At 45.0% G+C, this 22223-nt stretch overlaps 1 protein-coding gene across 2 annotated transcripts in view; it reads left to right on the top strand.

The window, feature by feature from the left end:
* The window catches only part of ACTR3B (actin related protein 3B), a 73116-nt gene that overhangs the window by 2859 nt on the left and 48034 nt on the right, over positions 1 to 22223 (top strand). Inside the window, exon 2 of one of the 2 annotated variants that reach the window (XM_070450800.1) lies at positions 18352 to 18407. The exons of the other annotated variant lie outside the window; for it this stretch is intronic. Coding sequence (XP_070306901.1) covers positions 18352 to 18407 — 56 coding nt within the window. The remainder of the gene's footprint in view (positions 1 to 18351; positions 18408 to 22223) is intronic. 2 annotated transcript variants of the gene reach the window in all.

Below are 22223 nucleotides of genomic sequence, written 5' to 3'. Positions count from 1 at the left end.
CTCATCCAGCACCATACACCATGTTTGCTTGTCATCATGTCTTTTTAGTCTCGTTTCCCTGGACCAGCTCCTTAGCCTTTTTCTGTCTTTCAGGACGTTGGTATTTTTGGCAGCCAGTTGTTACAGATAATGCTCCTCAATTTACACTTGTCTGGTGTTTCCTTACAGTAGTCACAGGGTGTGTTTTTGTCAGGTGTACCAGAGAAGTTATGTCAGAGCTTCTTAGTGCATCAAATCAGAAGCTCCCCGCCCCCTCCCCACCACCAACTTTATTTAGAAGTAACTGACATATTACGTTGCATAAGTTTAAGGTTACAATGTGCTGATTTGGTGGGTTTGTATATTGCAGAATGAATATCATATTGCATTACTGACACCTCCATCCTGTCATTGTAATTACCCTTTTCTTGTGGGGAGAACATGTAAGATCCACTTGTCTTGGCAACTTTCAAGTATATAACAATACAGTGCTACTAATATCATCTCTGTGCTGTCCACCATCTCCCCAGAACTTAATCCTCTTATCAGGAGGCTTAAGACAGTCGATGAAGTTCACTTGGATCATTGGATATAGTGCCGTCCACTAGATTTCTCACTGTGTGGTTACTGTTTTCCCCTTTGTAATTCATGTGTTTTGTGGAGAGAGGTTACGAGATTGTGTAAATACCCTGTTCTGCCTTAACACTTTTCACCCATTAGTTTTAGTATCCATTGGTGGTATTCTTGTTCTAATTGATGATTACAGCGATGGTTGCAAAATGTGTGTGTGTGTGTTTATTTATTAGTTAACATTTTACAAAAAGGGTGTTCTTTCCAGTAGCTCCCTTTTACTTATCATCTGTATGGGTTACGCTTTTCAAAGAGTTACTTATGTGATTGTTACTACATTCACTGGTTTATGATTTCTTACTGCCATTCCTTGTTTTCATGCTTCAGCTGTCCAGTAGTGGAAGCCCCATTCAGGCTGTTCCTGGTCGTCTTGAGACATGTCCCCATCCATTTTTGAGCATTTTGTTTTTATCAAAAGACTGCAGTGTAGTCGGTGCTGGGCATTCGTCTTTTTCTGCATTTTCTTTTCTTTTTTTTTTGCTGGAGCATCTCTGAGACAGGTTTCTAGAAGTGGGACTTCTGAGTCATAAGGTACTTTTGCTGGATCGTGTCAGATCCCACCCTGGAGTGTGTGTCTTCCCCAGCGACGTGTGACAGTGCTTACGTCTTCTTACAGGCTCATCTCTGTAATTGCCGAGTTAAAGAAGTTTTTTTCTTTTCACCAATCTGGAAGGTGGGAAATGATATCGTTTTAATTTGAATTTCTTATTATGTGGGAAGATGAGCATCTTTCCACGTGATGAAGTGGCATCTGCATTTCCGTTTTCTGTCTTCATTTCTCTAGCCCGTTTTTCTGCGGCCCTTCGGCCTTTTGCTGCTTTGTTTTTTGGAAGCTCCTTGTGGATTAGGGTGTGTTGAGGGTCCCACAGGCCACCCCCAGGGTCACAGATTTGCTGGGAACAATCCCAAGATGGCAGTGAAAAGGTAAAAACAGCCAAGAGGAAAGGCGCGTGGGGCGCAGTCTGGGGGAGTCAGCCGTGGGCATCCCGAGTCTTTTCTCAGTGGAGTCACTGACATCCAGTGTGACAGGCATGTGAGACCGTGTTCACTGGGGAAGCTCCATAGACAGTCAGTGCCCAGAGTTTCTCTTGGGCTGGTTGTGGCACCTTCCGCTGGGCACAAACCGGAATTCCAGCCTCAGAAGGAAAGCAGGTGTTCAGCATACACTGTATTTGGGGCATGGTGGGAGCCCTCCTGAAATCTTAAGTTCCCAGATGCCAGCCAGAGGCCAAACTTACAAGCAAACCTTCACCTTCACCTTGGTAGGGAGAGCAGTCCGAGGCCTCTTTCCTGCACATGGAGGCGTCAGCCCTTTGTGATACAAGCTGCAAACACATTTTCCCTATCTGTGTATCATTTGTCTTTTGCCATGCAAAGACTTTTTTTTTTTAAAGCAGTAGGTTTATTTATCTTTTCCTTATTGTTGTTGGATTTTGAGTCATAGTTAAGATGGGTGTTCCCCCTCCCCATTCCCAGATTTTATGTAAATCTCTGTTCCACTTGAAATTTATCCTGGGATGGGGTATGAGGATGGCCTAGTTGGAGCCAATTCTGTCTTCTTTCCTTCTGGATGTCCCTTTTGTCTCAACCTCATTTATGAAAAAAAGCATAACAAAACACTGCTTGAAAATACCGCTTTTACTGAGTACTGCATTTGTCTGTGCCGTTGTTTATTTCTGGATTCATTTTGGGTGCCTGAGCCTGTCTGCTTATATGGCAACATCACTGAGTTTAACTCCTGAGGCTTTATAACTTCATATCTGATGAGGTTGGTGTCCCAGCCACCTCATTTTTAAGAGTATAAATGACTCTTACTTTATTTGATAGTAAATCATCCAGAAAAATAAATCACTGTGTTCACTGGAAATTGTCAGATAATATTGTTTGGACTTTTTAGTCTTGGTTTTTTTTGAACTTTGTATTTTGTGTTGAGGTCTAGCCAGTTAACAGTGTTGCGACAGATTCAGGTGAACAGGGAAGGGACTCAACCGTACATACACATGTAACCACCTCATCTTTTTTTTTTTAAACTTTATTTATTTATTTGGCCGTGCTGGGTCCTAGTTGCTTCGCTTGGGGTCGGTTGGAGCATGTGGGAGGCTCCCTGCGCAGGAATGGAACCCAGGCCCCCTGCCTTGGGAGCACCAGGGAAGGTTCTCCACCTCATTTAGTACCAAGTGTCTTCCAGTCTGTTCTTCCTTATTATTTCTCCAAATGGACTTTACATGCAGTTTCTTCTTTTAGTTCCGGGGGAAAGCTGCTGATGGTATTTTGATGGTATTTTGATTTGGACTGCATTAAACTCGTATGTTAATGAGGACTATTGTATTTATGATGCTGTCTTCCCACCAGAGAATACGGTGTATTCTTTCCATCAGTTCAAGTCTGTTTTGCGTCCTGTAGGAATATTGTGTTTACCTCAGGTAGCTTTCTTGTTAATCACCTAGTTATGTGGTTTTCTTTTTGACTATTGTAGTCGACATTTTCTCTTCCATTCTATTTTCTGTTTTTCTTCACTATATTAAAGACATTTATTTTGTGTTAATTTTATAATCTGCTTCTTTACTAAATTACTAAATGATTTTTGTTGTTTGAATGATTTTTTCCCCTCATCTTTAGGGTTTTCCAGATAGAGAATTTTGTCTCGGGCAAATAGAGCTGGTTTTCCCGTTCCATTTTTAGGAGCTCTACTTACTTGTTTTTTTTCTGCATGCTGCAGTGGCCATTGCCTCCAAATAGCGTTAACTAGGAGTGAAGTTAGTGGGCATTACCCTTTTGTTCTTATTTTAGTGGAATAGTTTCTGGTGTTTCTAAAATAAGTAAGATGCAGGCTTTTGGGCTGCTGTTTGTGTCTGTATATATAAAGTGAACTTTCTCAGTCGTGTCCGACTCTTTGTGACCCTGTGGATTGTAGCCCACCAGGCTCCTCCATCCATGGGATTCTCCAGGCAAGAATACTGAAGTGGGTTGCCATTTCCTTCTCCAGGGGATCTTCCCGACTCAGGGATCGAACTGGGTCTCCTGCATTGTAGGCAGACGCTTTACTGTCTGAGCCCCATATATACACCTGTACAAATACATGTTAAGAAAGCTATCCAAATATGTTAAGAAGTATCTGTCAACTGCTGTGTTTTGGAATGTTAAAACATGAATGCGTGTTGCATGTTACATGATTTCTTTGTCATAAATGGGACGTGTGGTTTTCTTTCTTAGTTCGCATAGTGGATTTCTGATGTCGAAGCATTCCTGTATTCCATAATAATCCCCACTTGATCATGATGCCTTATTTTTTGATGTGTAGGTAGATTCTGTTGATACTTTATTTAGGTTTTCGCATCGGGACTTAGTATGAGTTATAGTTTAGTTTTCTGGTGCGTTCTTTGTCAGAGTGTGGGATCAGTGTTACACTGTCTTCGTGAAACAAAGGAAGAAGTTTTCTTTCTTTTTCTGTGCTCTGGGGTAGTTTAAGTAATTTTGGGATTATCTGAGTTTTAAGGTCTTGGTAGGATTTCACTGCTCCTCTTTGTATTTCTTCTCAGGCTGGTTAGATGCCCCATCTCGAGTCCAGGCAATTTTGGTTATGTTGTATTTGTCTAAAAACAATTCTGTTTTATCTAACTTTTTCAAATTTATGTATATAGTAGCCATGATTTTTAAAAATCTCTGTTTTTAAGGTTATGTTTTCCCTTTGTCACTCAAATTTACCTATCTTGTCTTCATCCTTTTTTCTTCAGGACTTACCTAATAATACGGCTGTTTTGTGGGATTTTTTTTTTTTTTTTAAAGAATAAGCTTTGGGGTTCACTTATTCTATTATTTTTCTGTTTTTTAGCTCATTTATTTCTACTTTTATCCCCTCTGCTTTCCTTTTCTTTTGTTTTTTGGGTTGGATATTAAATTCATTTTAATTTTCCCTTTGTATTGAAAAGGAATTTGATGCTGTGAAAATTTGGCTGTTATGTCTTTTTTTTAAAGATTTCTTTTGGATGTGAACCATTTTTAAAGTGTTGAATTTGTTACAGTATTGTGTCTGTTTCTCCTTTTGGTGTTTTGGCTGGGAGGTTTGTAGGATCTTAGTTTCCTGACCAGGCATGGAGCCTGCACCCCCTGCATTGGAAGGCGAACTCTTAACACTGGAAGAGTCCCCAGCTCTTAGTCTTTAACTGTATGTATCCCTTACTGGGATTTGGGTATAGTTTATCGTTATCATTTTCAAGAAATTTCTGTGTTTTTCTTTTGAATTTCCCTTTTAAAAAAATTATTTATTTATTTTTTCATTTATTTTTATTAGTTGGAGGCTAATTACTTTACAATATTGTAGTGGTTTTTGTCATACATTGACTTGAATCAGCCATTGATTTCCCTCTTAACTCAGTATTTCTATACAAGTATGTTTGAAAATTTTCAAGTAGAAGGGCCTTTTCAAATTTTGTTTTTAATTCTAGTTTAATTACATTATGGTCAGAGTGCTGTTTATATTCTCGTCTTTAGACTTCACTGAGTCTGAGATATGGGCAGTTTTGTGAATGTTCTCCGTGTATTTCTGAAGAGGTATATTCCCTGTGGGTGTGTTCTGAGTTCTGAGTATATCTGTATGAGCTATCTAATTAATGCTGTTATTGAGGTCTTCTGCTTATTTTTGTCCACTTCAGTTCAGTCACTCAGTCGTGTCCGACTCTTTGTGACCCCATGGACTGCAGCAAGCCAGGCCTCCCTGTCCATCACCAACTCCTGGAGCTTGCTCAAACTTGTGTCCATTGCATCAGTGATGCCATCCAACCGTCTCATCCTCTGTCGTCCCCTTCTCCTCCTGCCTTCAGTCTTTCCCAGCATCAGGGTCCACTTACTCCGTCTGTAACTGAGAATGATGTGTTAGGTGTTCCTGTCTTTAGTGTGTTTCTTGTTTATTTCTTCTTGTTCTATGAAAGTTGCTGCTGCCTTGTTTTTTAATTAATTAAGAATTTCACGTATTTATTTTTGGTTGCGCCGGGTGGCTTCTCTCTCGTCGCGGTGTGAGGGCTTCTCCTTGCCGTGGCTTCTCCTGTTACAGAGCACAGGCTCTCGGCACTGAGTCTGTGAGCCCGGTAGTTATGGCACAGGTTTTAGTTGCTCCACAGCTTGTGGAATCTTCCCGGGCCAGGTATTGAACCCGTGTCCCCTGCATTGGCGGGCAGGTTCTTACCCACTGCACCACCAGGGAAGTCCTGCCTTGTGGAATAGATCAGGTCTGTAGATTTGGTGGGTGATACAGGTGGCTTCCCTCATAGCTCAGTCGGTAAATCATCTGCCTTGCTAATGCAGGAGACCCGGGTTCGATTCCTTGTTCAGGAGGATCCCCTGGAGAAGGGAAATGGTAACCCACTCCAGTCTTCTTGCCTGGAGAAGCCCATGGACAGAGGAGCCTGGCGGTCTCCAGTCCATGGGGTCGCAAGAGTTGGACGCGACTTGGCAACTAAGCCGCCACCACCACAGGTGGATTGTTGTTGGAATAGCTTCTGTCTTAACGGTCTCCGGGTCTTTCCTCTTGGGCTGGTCACTTTCCGCTGAGAGTGCACTTCTGACCCTCTGCTTGGGGGCCAGGTCTGTGCCCTGAGAGCCGGGTTGAGAGCGGGGAGGCCGTGGGCGAGCCCGTCTCAGCTGTCAGGCTTGTCCGTGTTCTGTCGGGTAATTCTCCGAGTGGTTCCTGGACTCGCCCAGGCCGGTGACCTTGCTTGACGCTCCAAGCCTCGCTCTGCACTCCCAGAGTCAGCTGTGGGGACGCGGGGGTCGGGGAGAGCAGCCACCCTGGTGCCGGGCGGGGGCACGCTCATCTTGGCCCGTGTTTTGGGCCCTTCAGTCCTGGATCCTCAGGCCTGTGCGGCTGCCTGCCATGGGGCCTTTCTTCAGGGTCCCGGCTGTGTGGGGCCGGGTCTCAGCTTTGCCACCACCAGTTTTTGGACGTCCCCAGGGCAGTTAGCGCTGATCCTCAGCCATCCGGGCCCAGATTCCTGCAGTTGCCGCCTCTTCTTTTCTCCCTGTTGTTGTGGTTTCTGCATCTTAGAATCAATCATTTTGTTTTGGTTTTAGTGGAGCTTCGGGACAGAGTGAATTAGATCACGTGTTTAGTCCACCGTTTTACCGTGAAAGTCAGAATTCACTTGATAATGCCCCAAGCCCATAAAGAGGCCACATGCCACGATCTAATATTTATCAGACAATGGAGCAAAGGTGGCACTAGTGGTAAAGAACCCACCTGCCGATGTGGGAGACATAAGAGATGTGGGTTCATCCCTGGGTCAGGAAGACCCCCTGGAGGAGGGGCAGCAGCCCACTCCGGTATCCTTGCCTGGAGAACCCCAGGGGCAGAGGGGCCTGGTGGGTGGGCCACAGTCCATGGGGTCACAAAGAGTCGGACATGACTGAGTGGCTTAGCATGTAGAATTGGACATATATATTGGGTAATGTAAAATTTACAGACCAAATAGAGAAAAAGAAAAACAAAGACTATTGGATTTAGATAAAACAATCAATTTGAACTTACGTATTTAACTGTGTCTTGTAAACAGAAACTACAATTTTCTATGTGACAACCCAAGGAATGTTTGAAGAACTTGATTATGATTATATATTAATTTTTGCAGTGTACAGTGTGTGGAGTGTGTATTATTTAGAACATTATCATTAAGATCTGGGAACAATTTTAGTTTTATCAAAATCATGCTCTGAGGCAGGGTAGTCACTTTTTAAAAAATTTAAACAGAACATCTTAGGAGTGGGTAGAGCTATTCTGGTTGAATTTGGGGTTTGAGACTGGACCTCATAAGGGGTCTCACACAAAAGAACCTCCATCCTGGATACAGTTTTAAAAATGCTGTTTTAAGATGTGACATTTCCGCTTTGAAACATAAATTGGTTGAGCTGACACTGTGACCTTCTGCTCTAGACACCCGGCTGTAGGAGGAATGTAGGTAAGTGTGTCGAGTTGACGGCAGTCAGATAAGCCCTTCTCACTGCAGGCAGTTCTGTGCAGAGAGGGGCCTTTAACACGGGGAGTGGAAGAAGCTTTGCGCAAGGGGCTTTTAGAATGTTTGGGGCGAATAAGAATGCATTGTGTTTGCAGACAGAGACATCGGAGGATACACCAGAATAGAGTGGAAGGCACAATGGGTGGGTGGGTGTCGGAGTGGGAGCGAGACTTCTCAAGGTACCTTGCGAGTGTCTGAAAGTTTGAGGTGTGAGGACATACTGGGTTAGCAGGCAGAGTTGTCATTCTTGGTCCTGCCTCGTGCAGCCCTTGATTCTGCTTCTGTATCTCCTGTCTGTCCTGATTTCCCAATGAGAAGAGGCTTCAGGTCCGGGATGCTCGGAAGGTGGCCCTGTGTTTGAGAAGCCTGCTGTCTATAAGCAGGGTTTATGTGTGTTCAGAAGGGTGCTTGGCTGCACCACGCTGGCTGTCCTTTGGGAAGATGGTTTTCAGATAAACATTAAAAAAAGCCTTTTAATGTGAAGGTTGTCAATCTTAATTCTTCATGTACACATGCTTGGTAAAATCTGACTGATATAGCTCTTCATGTATGGGTATATTGATGTACACAGAACTGGAAGGGAAATGAGCATAGGGAGAGACTTTCAGAGTAGAAACTGCAAAGGAAATTGTTCAGGAAAATATTGGTAGATTTGATCATCTAAATTGTTGAAACGATTATCTTTCAGAAAATGTATAATTGCAGGTAAACCGCAAATTCAGAAAAGTTAGTAATATATGTGAAGTGAAGTCGCTCGGTCGTGTCCGGCTCTTTGCGACCCCTTGGCCTGTAACCTGCCAGGCTCCTCTGTCCATGGGATTCTCCAGGCAAGAATACTGGAGTGGGTTACCTTTCCCTTTCTCTAGGGGATCTTCCCACGCAGAGGTCGACCCCAGGTCTTCCACATTGCAGGCAGACACGTTAGCATCTGAGCCACCAGCGAGCCCTTGGTGTGTAGAAGTTCACACAAGTTGATGACACCAAAAGCCCAGTAGGAAGATTATCTGCGGGCAGTTCCTGGAGGAAATACAGTTGGTGACTATACAGCAAAAAATACTCAGCAGTTGAATGAAGTTATTGACTATGAGATCCTTTTACTTTTTGGATTAGGAGATATTTTCTAGAAACGGTCAGTCATTTTTCAATGAGATCCTTTTACTTTTTGGATTAGGAGATATTTTCTAGAAATGGTCAGTCATGTTTAGCATTGAACTTCCCTGGTGCCTCAGTGGTGAAGAATCCGCCTGCAATGCAGGAGATGCTGGTTCAATCCCCGAGTCAGGGTGGTCCCTGGAGAAGGGAATGGCTACCCACTCCAGTATTCCTGCCTGGGAAATCCCATGGACAGAGAGCCTGGTGGGCTACAGTGTATGGGGTCACGGAGAGTCAGACATGACTGGGCAACTAAACAACAACGACAGAGGGGTTGTTATTACCGTGTACTAGTGAAGACACTGAAGCTGGAGGGATCCCTTAACTTCCCGAAGCCCCAGAGCTAGTGCTGCGCTTAGAACCCAGCACTCCGGGCCCTGTTTAACTCCCTGCAGTGTGAATATACGTACTGTCTTGCAGCTGTTTTCACTGTGAACCTTCCCCCTAAGAATTGCTTTTGCTGCATCCCACAGATTGTGTGATTGTGTTTTTCTTGTCATTTGTCTCAAAGTAGTTTTTAATTTCCCCTTCGATTTCATTGTTGACTGATTCATTTTTTGGGTCAACTATTTTCAAAGTATATGTATATATGACCAGTAACGTGTCTGCTTCATTTTTGATGATTGTGTAGCATTTTATTGAATGATTGCAATATATTTATTTAACTTATTCTCTGTTGATGGCATTTGAGTGTTTCCATTTTTTGTTGTTGTTTTCCTATTATACTGCTGTAGAGAACGTTTTTTGTGCATTTCTTTTTATACATGTAAAAGTGCTTCAGTGGGGTAAATTCCTAGAAATGTGCTATTTGGACAGTGGGGTGTATGCATTTAAACTATTTGTATAAAATGGTGTATGCATTTACAGTATTGATAAATAATATGTAACTTCTCCTTGTGATGAGGCTTCAACTTTTTAATTGTAAAATTAAGTGTAATTTTCAGTGTAAAATTTACTACCACCTTCTTCAGTTTTGGCCCAGATTTTGAATGGTTTCACATTAAATTTATAGGTGAGTTTAGTGATAATATGTGATGCTTCTTTTTAAACTGCTGACTCTTCCTGTGTGAGTGAGGTGTGTTTCTGTCCCCTTGTGTCTGGAGTGTTCTTCCCATCGTATGTCTTATTCTCAGGGGTAATGTTGTTCTGTTGTTTTTCCATCCAGTGTATATTCTTACTGGCCACTGGTAGGAAAGTTGCTGATTCTTGTCTCTTTTTTTTGTTAGAATGTGAGCATGAGGATGGGGGAGCTTGCATTTTATAAAAATTCAGAGATGACTGCATGTGATACATAGCTGAGTCAGTGATTCCTGCACTGGTTGTTCTTCAGAACCATGGCTGAGGGTGGTGGGGAGGAAGGAAGGGGATGTTTAAAATACAAAAATCCAGGTGCCTTCTCTGTGACTCTGGGATAGGCCCTGGGAATCTGCATTTTTCAGAAGCTTCCCAGGTGATCCGGTCAGTCTGTCTTGGTACTTTCTTTCCAGATGCCTTCCCAAATAATCTTAAACTCACCTGGCAGATAATGTAGACCATGCTACTGTGAGAAGTGCAATCTGAAATCATGTTTCTGACAGGTGTCCTTTTTTTAAAAAACCTAATTCTCATCTTTTATTGTATGGTTTTTAAAATTTTATTTATTTATTTTTACATGATATTTTTCTCTTTTTTAAATTGAAATATAGGGCTTCTCAGGAGGTGTTAGTGGTAAAGAACCTGCTTGCTGATGCAGGAGATGCGAGAGACTTGGGGTTCAATCCCTGGGTCAGGAGGATCCCCTGGAGAAGGAAATGGCAACCCACTCCAGTGTTCTTGCCTGGAGAATCCCATGGACAGAGGAGCCTGGGGGGCTACTGTCCACGGGGTTGCAGAGTCAGACACGACTGAGCACGTGGAGCATAGTTGATTTACAACGTTGTGTTAGTTTCTTGTATACAGCCAAGTGAACAGTTACACACATGTTGTTTTTCAGATTCTTTTCTCTTATAGATTATTACAAGATGTTGAACATAGTTCCCTATGCTGTACACTAGGACCTCGTTGTTTATCTGTTTTGTGTATAGTCGTGTGTATCTGCGAATCCCAAACTCCTGATTTATCCTCCTTCCTGCTTCCCCTTTGGTCGTCATAAGTTTGTTTTCCGTGTCTGCGTCTAATGGGTGGGCGTTTAGGGGAATGTTTCGAGGACCAGGACCGTGCTTCCCCTCCCCTTCCTCTCTCAGTATCCTCATATATGCCTGCCACATGGTTTCTAGCGAGCAGGCTGGTGGGAATGTGTCTTTGCATAAATGGTGTCTAGAATACCTTCCCTATTTTAAGAGTTGTGTTTTACTTGATGATTTTTGTGGAGTTGAGCTGTTTTAAGATCTTCTCCAACGGGGCATGCCAGTCCAACACTGGGTTGTCCTCCTAGGAGAGAATTGTAGGAGGACCACTTGTTAGTTACATATACAAACGTTCTAATCAGTAGGGTCTCAGTGAGGTTCTGTATGGACCTGTGTTGATGAAGATTTTGTTGAAATTATAAGACGTTCCTTACATTGTGATTATTCAAAGTAAGAAAACCTCAAGTGTGTTTGATGCTGTGTCAAAATTAGCACAGGAGAGTTTCTAAAGTCGTTGGATTACCACAAAGGGATCTAAGTAATGTGTGCTTTTGTCAGTGTTTTTGTTTTAATGGTTTCTGTTTTGCCAGGAAGGTGAGGAGGGAAGACCTCATAGAGGTTAGTACCCACACTGTTAATGGTCTCTTTGTGCTGGGTTTGGAGGTCGTTGCAGGTGGCATGTCACTGCCACCCGGCACCCATGTGACTGTGACAGAGGCCTCCTGTGAGTGCCGTGCCGTCTCAGCGCGGAGACTTCAGAACCCCAACACCCTGGCAGCTGTTGCCGGGCGGCACGCGGCGGCGGCATCATCCGCAGAGGGTGGAATGTTAGAGCCGTGGGCCCCGAAAGGGCCGCGTCCATCTGTGGAGCCGGACCTTTGGCCACGGTGGGCCGCTGTTCACGGTTTCAGGACACACAGCTTGGAGACGGGGATGAGACGCCGCTGTTGAAGGACACCTGGTATCTTTAGTGTCACCGTTGGTGCATTTTATCTCCTCCACTTCACACATGAGTGTGCCTGTGGTGTTCAGAGTGGGTACAGCAGGAAGACTGAGTGGTGTGGTTTGGGACACATGAACATAACGGCTTTGGAAACATTTTTTTAAAAAAACGTTTAAATTAGGAAGTATTTCAGTCCATCCTAAAGGAAATCAGTCCTGAATATTCATTGGAAGGACTGATGCAGAAGCTGAAACTCCAATACTTTGGCCACCTGATGTGAAGAGCTGACTCATTTGAAAAGACCCTGATGCTGGGAAAGATTGAAGGCAGGAGGAGACAGGGACGGCAGAGGATGAGATAGTTGAATGGCATCACCGACTCAATGGACATGAGTTTGAGTAAGCTCCGGGAGTTGGTGATGGACAGGGAGGCCTGGCGTGCTGCAGCCCGTGGGGTCGCAAAGAGTTGGATACGACCGAGTGACTGAACTGAACTGAATCACACATAAGAATGGTAGCAGGCAGATGAAAAATATAGAGAGCCCTGCTGTTGTGCTTGTTCTTTTTCTGTTTACACGTTTAATGCATTAGCTCACCACCCCTAGGAAGTGGGCTGTGTTATGATCCCGCTTTTACAGATGGAGAAACTGAGGCACAGAGATACCCATTTGGCCAATGAGAGAGCTGGGGCCTGAGCTCGGGCAGTCTGGTGCCAGAGCGCATGGCCCCAACCAGTGCATACACTCTGCCGCCTTTCAGAAATCTAAAAAGTAATATAACAAACATGAATGATACTTAGCACCTAATTTTAATAAATGTTAGCATCTTTCTGTACAGCCGACCCCTGGACAACACTGCGGTTAGGGGCACCGACCCCAGCACAGTTGTAAGTTTACATATAACTTTTTGACTCTCCCAAAACTTAACTACTAGTAGTCTTCCATTGACCAGAAGCCTTCAGTTCACTTCAGTTCAGTCGCGTCCGACTCTTTGTGACCGCATGGACTGCAGCACGCCAGGCTTCCCTGTTCATCACCAACTCCTAGAGCTTGCTCAAACTCATGTCTGTCGAGTCCGTGATGCCATCCAACCATCTCATCCTCTGTCATCCCCTTCTCCTCCTGCCCTCAATCTTTCCCAGCATCAGGGTCTTTTCTAATGAGTCAGCTCTTCGCATCAGGTGGCCAAAGTATTGGAGTTTCAGCTTCAGCATCAGTCCTTCCAGTGAACATTCAGGACTGATTTCCTTTAGGATGGACTAGTTTGATCTTGTAGCCCAAGGGACTCTCAGGAGTCTTATCCAGCACGACAGTTCGAAAGCATTAATTCTTTAGTGCTCAGCTTTCTTTATAGTCAGTCGTGTACTGTATTTATCGATATTGCCAAGTGTACATCATCTGTACGTAAGATGAATCATTTGTCAGTCCCTACATCAATATTATATTACATAAAACACTGTTATTAACAGTAGACATCAAAAGTGAAAAGGTAATGAAATGTGAAGAAATTCAGACTTATTTACAGTGCCGTTCCTGCATTGATAACACAGAGGCAGAGTGTGGTGGAAGCCAAGGGCAAGTGCGGTTACAGTTTCTTGGTGGCCCAGCCTCCACACTGGGGAATGAATTGTTAAAGATTTCTATGGCGAATGGTATTACAGCCATATCCCTAATACAGAGTTGGAAACACTGTTGCGTTTAAACACCACCACTTGCTTGTAGTGATAGCCGGATCTGCAGGTTCTCCAGTTACTGGGGGGTGGGGAGGGGCAGTCATGCTGTACCATAATGTGACTCCTTGGAAGTAACACAAGGAGTAAGAAAACTAACACATTATTAAGTTTATATTAAATTTCAGTCATCTTACGCTTGTGTAAGGATAGGCTCTCCACTTGAATGCACGTCTTGCACACGATCTTCTATGTATATTTATTGAAAATAAATCCACCTGTAAGTGGACCTGCCCAGTTCAAGCCTGTGTTTATGAGAGTCAGCTGTATTTGTTTCAAGGTTGGTTTGTTTCTGAAATGACTCTGTTACACACACAGGTGTAAAGGAGAGATTAAGCAATGTCTTTGTCTTCTTTGTCTTTGTCTTCATTAAACAGTGTCTAATGTATTAAGCAATATCTTTGGTCCTCTTTGCATATACGTTAAATAAACAGGGTGACAATATACAGCCTTGACGTACTCCTTTCCCAATTTGGAACCAGTCTGTTGTTCCATGTCCGGTTCTAACTGTTGCTTCTTGACCTGCATACAGATTTCTCAGGAGGCAGGGCAGGTGGTCTGGTATTCCCATCTGTTTAAGAATTTCCCACAGTTTGTTGTGATACACACAAAGACATTAGCATAGTCAGTAAAGCAGAAGTAGATGTTTTTCTGGAACTCTCTTGCTTTTTTGATGATCCAATAGATGTTGGCAATTTGATCTCTGGTTTCTCTGCCTTTTGTAAATCCAGCTTGCACAGCTGGAAGTTCTTGGTTCACGTACTGTTGAAGCCTGGCTTAGAGAATTTTGAGCATTTCTTGGCTAGCGTGTGAGATGAGTGCAATTGTGTAGTAGTTTAAGCATTCTTTGGCATTGCCTTTCTTTGGGATTGGAATGAAAACTGACCTTTTCCAGTCCTGTGGCCACTGCTGAGTTTTTCAAATTTGCTGACATATTGAGTGCAGCACTTTCACAGCGTCATCTTTTAGGGTTTGAAATAGTTCAACTGGAATTCCATCACCTCCACCAGCTTTGTTCGCAGTGATACTTCCTAAGGCCCACTTGACTTCACATTCCAGGATGTCTGGCTCTAGGTGAGTGATCACACCATTGTGGTTACCTGGGTCATGAAGATCTTTTTTGTATATTTCTTTTGTGTATTCTTGCTACCTCTTCTTAATATCTTCAGGTTCTATTAGGTCCATAGCATTTCTGTCCTTTATTGAGCCCATCTTTGCATGAAATGTTCCCTTGGTATCTAATTTTCGTGATGAGATCTCTAGTCTTTCCTATTCTATTGTTTTCCTCTGTTTCTTTGCATTGATCACTGAGCCAAGGCTTTCTTATCTCTCCTTGCTATTCTTTGGAACTCTGCATTAAAATAGGTATATCTTTCCTTTTCTCCTTTGCCTTTAGCTTCTCTTCTTTTCTCAGCTATTTGTAAGGCCTCTTCAGACAACCATATTGCTTTTTGGCTTTTCTTTTTCTTGGGAATGGTTTTGATTACCGCCTCCTGTACAGTGTTATGAACCTCTGTCCATAGTTTTTCAGGCACTCTTATCAAATCTTATCCCTTGAATCTATTTGTCACTTCCACTATGTAATTGTAAGGGATTTGATTTGGGTCATACCTGAATGGCCTAGTGGTTTTCCCTACTTTCTTCAATTTAAGTCTGAATTTGGCAATAAGGAGTTCATGATCTGAGCCCCAGTCACCTCCCAGTCTTGATTTTGCTGACTGTATAGGACTTCTTCATCTTTGGTTACAAAGAATAAAATCAGTCTGATTTCAGTGTTGACCATCTGGTGATGTCCATGTGTAGGTTATCTCTGTGTTGTTGGAAGAGGGTGTTTGCTGTGACCAGTGCGTTCTCTTGGCAAAACTCTGTTAGCCTCTGCCCTGCTTCATTCTGTACTCCAAGGTCAAATTTGCCTGTTACTCTAGGTATCTCTTGACTGCCTTCAAGTATGGATGTGAGAGTTGGACCATAAAGAAAGCTGAGTGCTGAAGAATTGATGCTTTTGAATTGTGGTGTTGGAGAAGACTCTTGAGAGTCCGTTGGACTGCAAGGGGATCAAACCAGTCAATCCTAAAGGAAATCAGTCCTGAATATTCACTGAAGGACTGATGCTGTAGCTGAAGCTCCAATACTTTGGCCACCTGTTGTGAAGAGCTGACTCATTTGAAAAGACCCTGATGCTGGGAATGATTGAAGGCAGGAGGAGAAGGGGATGGCAGGAGGAGAAGGGGATGACAGAGGATGAGATGGTCAGATGGCATCACCGACTCAGTGGACATGAGTTTGAGTAAACTCTGGGAGTTGGTGATGCACAGGGAAGCCTGGTGTGCTGCAGTCCGTGGGGTCGCAAAGGGTTGGACACGACTGAGCAGCTGCACTGAACTTGGTCTTCTCTGGTTTTATCAGATTGTTTTTTTGACTGTCAGCACTGCCCCCCCCCCCACCACCCCCAAACAACGATGCCGTTTCAAACACTGGTTCCTCCGCCAGCGGTTTGACAGTGACTGCCTCCTCTTACACCCGTGAGAAGTCATTTGGCAGATGTTTATGGAGTGTCTGCTACATGTCAGGGCTGTGCTGGTGGTGGGAGAGAGTCCAGGAAAAGGACCCTGTCCTGGTCATCCTGCAACTCACACTCCAGTCATGTGGGAAGGCAGACTTATTTATGTACAAGGTGTGTAGTTTGGGGAAGGCCTGGGGGTGGTGGGCCGTGTGACCTGTTAAAAGCACAGATTTGGGTGTAGTGATTTCAGTGGTTCCTGGCCTGATTGTTAGCTTCTGGAGGCTTCTTTAGCCTTGGGTCAGTCATTCAGTTTATTTATATTTGTTAGTTGGAATATATGTCTAGAAAAATGGTTCAGTTGGGGATAGTCTGGGGTTTTGAAGCTCAGTATATATTCCCTTCCTTTCGGTGAGTCCCTGCCCCCTGGGTTGGCTCTGGACCTCGCTTTGGCTCTGGCAAGCCCTGGAGTGGAGGTCTTGCGTGCCCACTTGTTCTGTGTCTTGAGTAGAACCTGGGAGTGCCCTCAGATGGGTCTTGCCTTTTAGAAACCTGATGCATCTCAGGGCCAGGCCTTGCCCCGCCTTCTATGACACCAGCACCTTAGATCCTTGGAGACCGAGCAGTCAGACGTGATTTAAGTGGGGTTGACTTGCTTTTTTTTGTTTTTTGTCTTCATAAACCTTGTTCATTTACTGTGTGCTCAAAAAAAGTAAAATTGGCAAATGGTTAATATATATTTAAAAATCATAAAATTAGTTTGTTAAGATGTGGAATGTATTAATTACGTAGAAAATTTAGGACTTCTCCAGTGGGCTAGTGGATGGGAATCCGCCTGCCAGTGCAGAGGACACAGGTTTGATCCCTCGTCCGGAAAGCTCCCACATGCTGCAGGGCAGCTAAGCGTGTGAGCTGCAACTGCGGAAGCCCGTGCTCTGCGGCAAGAGAAGCCGCCGCCGCAGCAGAAGCCGGCGCGCGGCCGTAGGGAGTCGCGTCTGCTCGCTGCAACCGGAGAGGGCCCTCCCGAAGCACCGAAGACCCAGCGCAGCCAGAAGCAGCTAGCTAACTAAATAAATGCTCCCCTGGTGGCTCAGACGGGAAAGCATCTGTCTGCAGTTCAGGAGACTCGGGTTCGATTCCAGGGTCGGGAAGATCCCCTGGAGAAGGGCAAGGCTACCCACTCCAGTACTCTTGCCTGGAGAACCCCATGGACAGAGGAGCCTGGTGGGCAACAATCCATGGGGTTGCACAGAGTCAGACACGACCGAGTGACACTTTTCAAATAAATAAATGAATAAAAGTACATTTAAAAAATTGGGTATCAGGCATCTTGAAATAATTCATAAAATAGGATGAATTAATAAAGTTGACTTTCAGCGCAGCTAGGAAGTGTTTCTGTTCGTTGTAAACGTTACTGCAGAATGCAGGCCCCTTTCCGGGCCTGACCCATCGGGGCCGGGAGCCTGTTGAGAAGGGGGTGCTCAGGAGTGTTTCTAGGGTTTCATTTCCAGCAGATGGTTCCGAGTGGTGGTCCCCCTCCCCGCTTTGTTTTTTTTTTTTCTTTTTTTTTAAAAATATATTTAGGAGATTAGCAAGTGCTTTTGGAACAGATAGTAGTATTTTGGCATTCATTTTCGTTAAGACTTTTGGAATCCATCATACGAAGCATCTTGACAGAAAGTGGGCTCGCTCTGCAATAAGATGATAAAGAGACGCTTCTGTCAGATATTCTCAGGAGGTGGCAGGAGCTTTTCTAGACATATGCCATGACATTTTAAGAAAATTATATAATTTCCTAAGCCCCCTAAAAGTTCACGAAGTTTGCGAAGTAAGTACACTTTGCTGAGAGGCAGCCCTAGAATTAGAGCCTGCGTGTTGAGATGTGGGTTCCCTTTTTCCGTTCACTGGCTGTTTGGCTTTGGGCAGCTCAGTTATCTTCCCAGCGCCTCGTGTTTTCTCACCTGCAAAATGGGAACAATATTTACTTCCTTTGTAGGATTCTTGTAAAGGTTAAGAGTATGAGAGCACCTTAAAAATCATTAGGGACACACAGATGCGATGTACGCATGAATATAAGTGTGCAACAGATTTTCCAGCAGAAACAAGCATGTTTTACCTTTTTGTTAACTGCCTGCTTATCTGAAATTAGTATTTGATTCTTAGTCACCACCAGGTTTTTATTTTTAATTTCACGGGGGTATTTTGAGTCTTGATATTTTAGGACTTGGAGAGCTCGTAATAAAAGACATTAATGGAACACAGAGGAGAGTATTATTATCTAAACCTGTGTTGATGACTTTGTGCTTTTAGGTATACCAAGCTTGGCTACGCAGGCAACACAGAGCCACAGTTCATTATCCCTTCATGTAAGTAAAGCTCCGCCCTTGGTTTATAAAGGGTTGTGTTTCTCATAACTGTTCTAAGCATTCTGATTCTGGTTTTCAAGGTATGTTAATTTACTTGCCATCTCCTTTTAGAAGATTGTTATGGTTCCTGGGGAGTTAGTCATCTGGCTGCCGAGAGTTGCTATTGGCTATAGCTGCCACCTAATTCTCAAACCGCAGCGCCCCCCCCCCCCCCCAACACACACCCCAGTCCTCTGATTTTCTTGTGATTCCGTCCTTTGTCACAGTCACTGGAGTTGCAGCTTGGGTGGGCTTCCCTGGGGGCTTAGTCAGTAGAGCCTGCCTGCAGCGCAGGAGACCACGGTTCGATCCCTTGGTCGGGAAGATCCCTTGGAGAAGGGAATGGCCACCCACTCCAGTATTCTTGCCTGGAGAATCCCATGGACGGAGGAGCCTGGTGGGCTACAGTCCACAGGGTCGCAGAGAGTCGGGCACGGCTGAGCGACTTCACTTCCTTTTCACTTTTCAGCTTGGGTGGTTACCTCCGGAATGTAGCCCTTTTTATCTGATTGCACTCATTGGGCCTGTTACTTCCTGAGACATCCTGTCTCCAAATAGAGTCACTTAGCTAGTTCAGTCATACATGTCTGAGCTGCTTACAAGAAGTGTACCTGTTCCATAAGCTTAATTGGTAATTTTAAGTATAGTTTTATTAATTTAGCACTTTGGTGGATTGTTGTATTACACTGTTCTCTTTATTGAAGGACTTTTTTTTTTTAAACTGAGAGGCCCAGTGACTTTTACTGTGTGCGGAAGCGTCCTGTTGTTTTAGTCGGTAGAGCATGCTAGGGGAAGAAACGTCCTCACCTTTTGGCCAACATGCCTCCTGCCCACTCTTTACGCACCGTCGTTGTCTCCAGGGCAGAATTCTTCTCTGAAACTGTGTAACTGCTGGGTTATTATTCGGAGACTGTTGACCGAAGAGTCAGGTTATGTCAGGCAGGAGTGAGGTTCTGCTTCCTAAATGTAGCCCCTCATCAGGTAAGTTGTGCTCTTAGGAACGGTCAGCGGTTCCGGGCTCAGGACGTTTGAGTCGCAGGCTCTGGCACTAGCGTGGAGCGCGGCGGGCAGCCCAGCGGAGCCGGGGGAAGGGGCTTCGTCACGAGTATTGTTCGAGGGAGACTAAGGTCTTTTTGGCGGAGATGAGTATTCACGTCACCAGAAAGTGCACCCAGATTCCTTGAGAAAGCCTCACTCACCTCATTCCAGGTCTGTCCTTGCTGGATTACCGATCACGCGTTTGATTTTCTAGGTCTCAGTAGCTGATTTCTGTGATGGGGCGTCATGATTGGCCTGCCGCATCCTCATCTTAAATTGATGATTTGGTGTATTCGTTTGCTAAGGCTGCCGTAACGGAACACCACAGCCTGGAATTCCTGACAGCAGAAATTAAACGGGTCGCACAGTGGAGGCTCTGAAGTCCCAGATCTAGGCGTAGGCTGGGTTGTTCTCCGTGAGGCCTGTCTCCTCCGCTTGCAGGTGGTGCCTCTGACCGTGGTCTCACTGCCGTTTTTTTCTGCGAATGGCCGAGCGGGAGACCTCTGGTGTCTCCTCCTTTTCACGTAAGGACACCGGTCCCGTGGCATTGGGCCCCACCCTTATGACCTCATGTAGCCTGTGTTACCTCCTGAGACATCCTGTCTCCTAATGCAGTCACACTGGGGTTGGGGCTTCAACATAGGAGTTTTGAGGGGACACAGTTCAGTTCAGGGCTTCCTTGGTGGCTCAGCGGTAAAGAATCCGCCTGCCAATGCAGGAGACACGGGTTTGATCCCTGGGTTGGAAAGATCCCCTGGAGGAGGAAATGGCACCCCACTCCAGTATTCTTGTCTGGAGAATCCCATGGACAGAGGAGCCTAGAAAGTTATAGTCTGTGGGGTTGCAAAGAGCCGGACAGGACTGAGTGACTCAATAACGACAGAATTGGATCATTCCATGCCGAATTGATACATTGGAACTGGGCTTTCTGATTTTTCAGAGCAGGTTGGTTTGCACCTTAAGTGCCGCAGCTCTGAGGCACCTTGCGCCTTTTGCTTTAACGAGGCTGTCAGCAGCGTGCACTAGCTGCCCCATGGATGTCACCATCAATAGAGAGGGGAGTTGAAGTCAGCCATTAGCAGGACTTCAGTGCAGAAGCCCTCTGGTCGGTGCCGTCAGAACAGCAGAGGCAGGAGCTAGCGAGATAAAATCTCAAGGAGGTGGACATAAAGGAAGAGTTCCATCACTGGCTGAATTTGTGGCAAGAGGTAAGAAGCTGGGAGGCAGCGTGAGGTGTTTGGGTTGAAGGGAGCGTGGTGGGACAGGTGGAGAGCGGGCCTCAGGTACCTTGGGCAGCTGGCGGGCTGCGCGTCTCAGCCTGGGGAACTGAACTGTTCCTGGTTACAGAGGCTCTGCTCCCACGGTGGAAGTTCAGGGTGCAGGGTGGCTTTCAGAGAGAGAGGGTGGAGTGTGTATCCATGCGTGGCTGTGTAGGGATGCCGGAGCAGGGCTTGCTGGCTCTGTGGGTGCAGAGGGGAGGCAGCCCTGAGGTGTGGTCATCACACCCCAGGCGGAGGGTGGCCGGAGAGCTGGCTGGGTGCGTGGAGAATGGCCGGCGCTTCTCACCGCCTGCCGTCGTAAGGAGCTGTGATTTTATTTTGCATCCCAGGAGTCTTCATTTTCCAGGGGCCTTGTCCCGGCCTAGAGAGAGAGGCACGTTGCCCCGTCCTGCTTCACTAGGGTGGCCTGCTTGAATCTCATTTATCAGTATTTGAGCTTCTGTGCAGAATTCGCTTGATTATGTGAAGAAAGGTTTCTCTACCTTTTTTTTCCCCCCATGTTGTTGGAAAATGGGGAGCGTGATTGAAAAGTTTCAGGCAGACGAGTGTCTGCTTGCTGATCCCACCCGTAGAAGGAGGATGTGGGAGGGCGGGAGGGGTCAGGAGACCTGGAGTAGCACTTTAGACAGTTGGTGTGTGGAGGCTGGGAAAAGGTGATGCTGTGGGGGAAGGTCTAGACTGGAGACGGAGGCAAGAGATGTGTTTGTTTTTTGAATGTCTTTAAAACCTTTATTTTGGTAAAAAAAAAAAAAAAAAAGATTATATAACAAAGACCCATTTACCCACCACCCAGAAAGAACAGCTGTGAGCATAGTTGCGTCCTGTAAATACATAAACGCAGACGCGCATCAGAGCGCGTGCCAGCCCCTTCTCCTCCTCCAGGCCTCCCCGATGTCCCTCCCCTGCTGGATGTTGGCTGTATCCAGTCCAGGCTTCATCCATGTGTCCCAGATGCAGGATGCAGTGACAGTTTTTCGTATGTTTTGTGAGTTTAAACATTTCCAAAATGATATCATGGGGCAGATAACTTCATGCATTTTTTAGGGGGAGGGGAAATAAACCCCTATGCTTTTTTTTTCTAAGATGTATCAGTGTTGCTCTATGCAGATCTAGATGAGAATTCTTAGAACGTGAATCTACAGGCATCTGGGCATTTTCTGGTTTTCTCTGGTACACAGAATGCTGCAGCGAGGCTCTTATCTGCACGTGCCAGTTTCCCAGGGGTCATAATGAGAAATGGGGTCATGTCGTCGCTCAGGCGCCCCGCTCCTCAGCCTTGTCACTTATTGTCAGATGGCTCTTCTGTGCTGGCCGGAAGCCTGTGCTGACCTTCACATCCATTGGCAGCGGCAGCAGTTTCTGGTTCTGCACATCCTAACCTTTGAATACCAATTTCTTGTAAATATCTTCTCCTAGTTTAGCACATCTTTTTAAAATTATTTTTTATTTTCTTTAAGAT

The sequence above is a fragment of the Odocoileus virginianus genome, chromosome 1 (genome assembly GCF_023699985.2).
Source record: "Odocoileus virginianus isolate 20LAN1187 ecotype Illinois chromosome 1, Ovbor_1.2, whole genome shotgun sequence".
NCBI classification, from domain to species: domain Eukaryota; kingdom Metazoa; phylum Chordata; class Mammalia; order Artiodactyla; family Cervidae; genus Odocoileus; species Odocoileus virginianus.
Note: the sequence above shows the minus strand (reverse complement) of the source record. Positions and strands in the feature narration are given on the sequence as shown.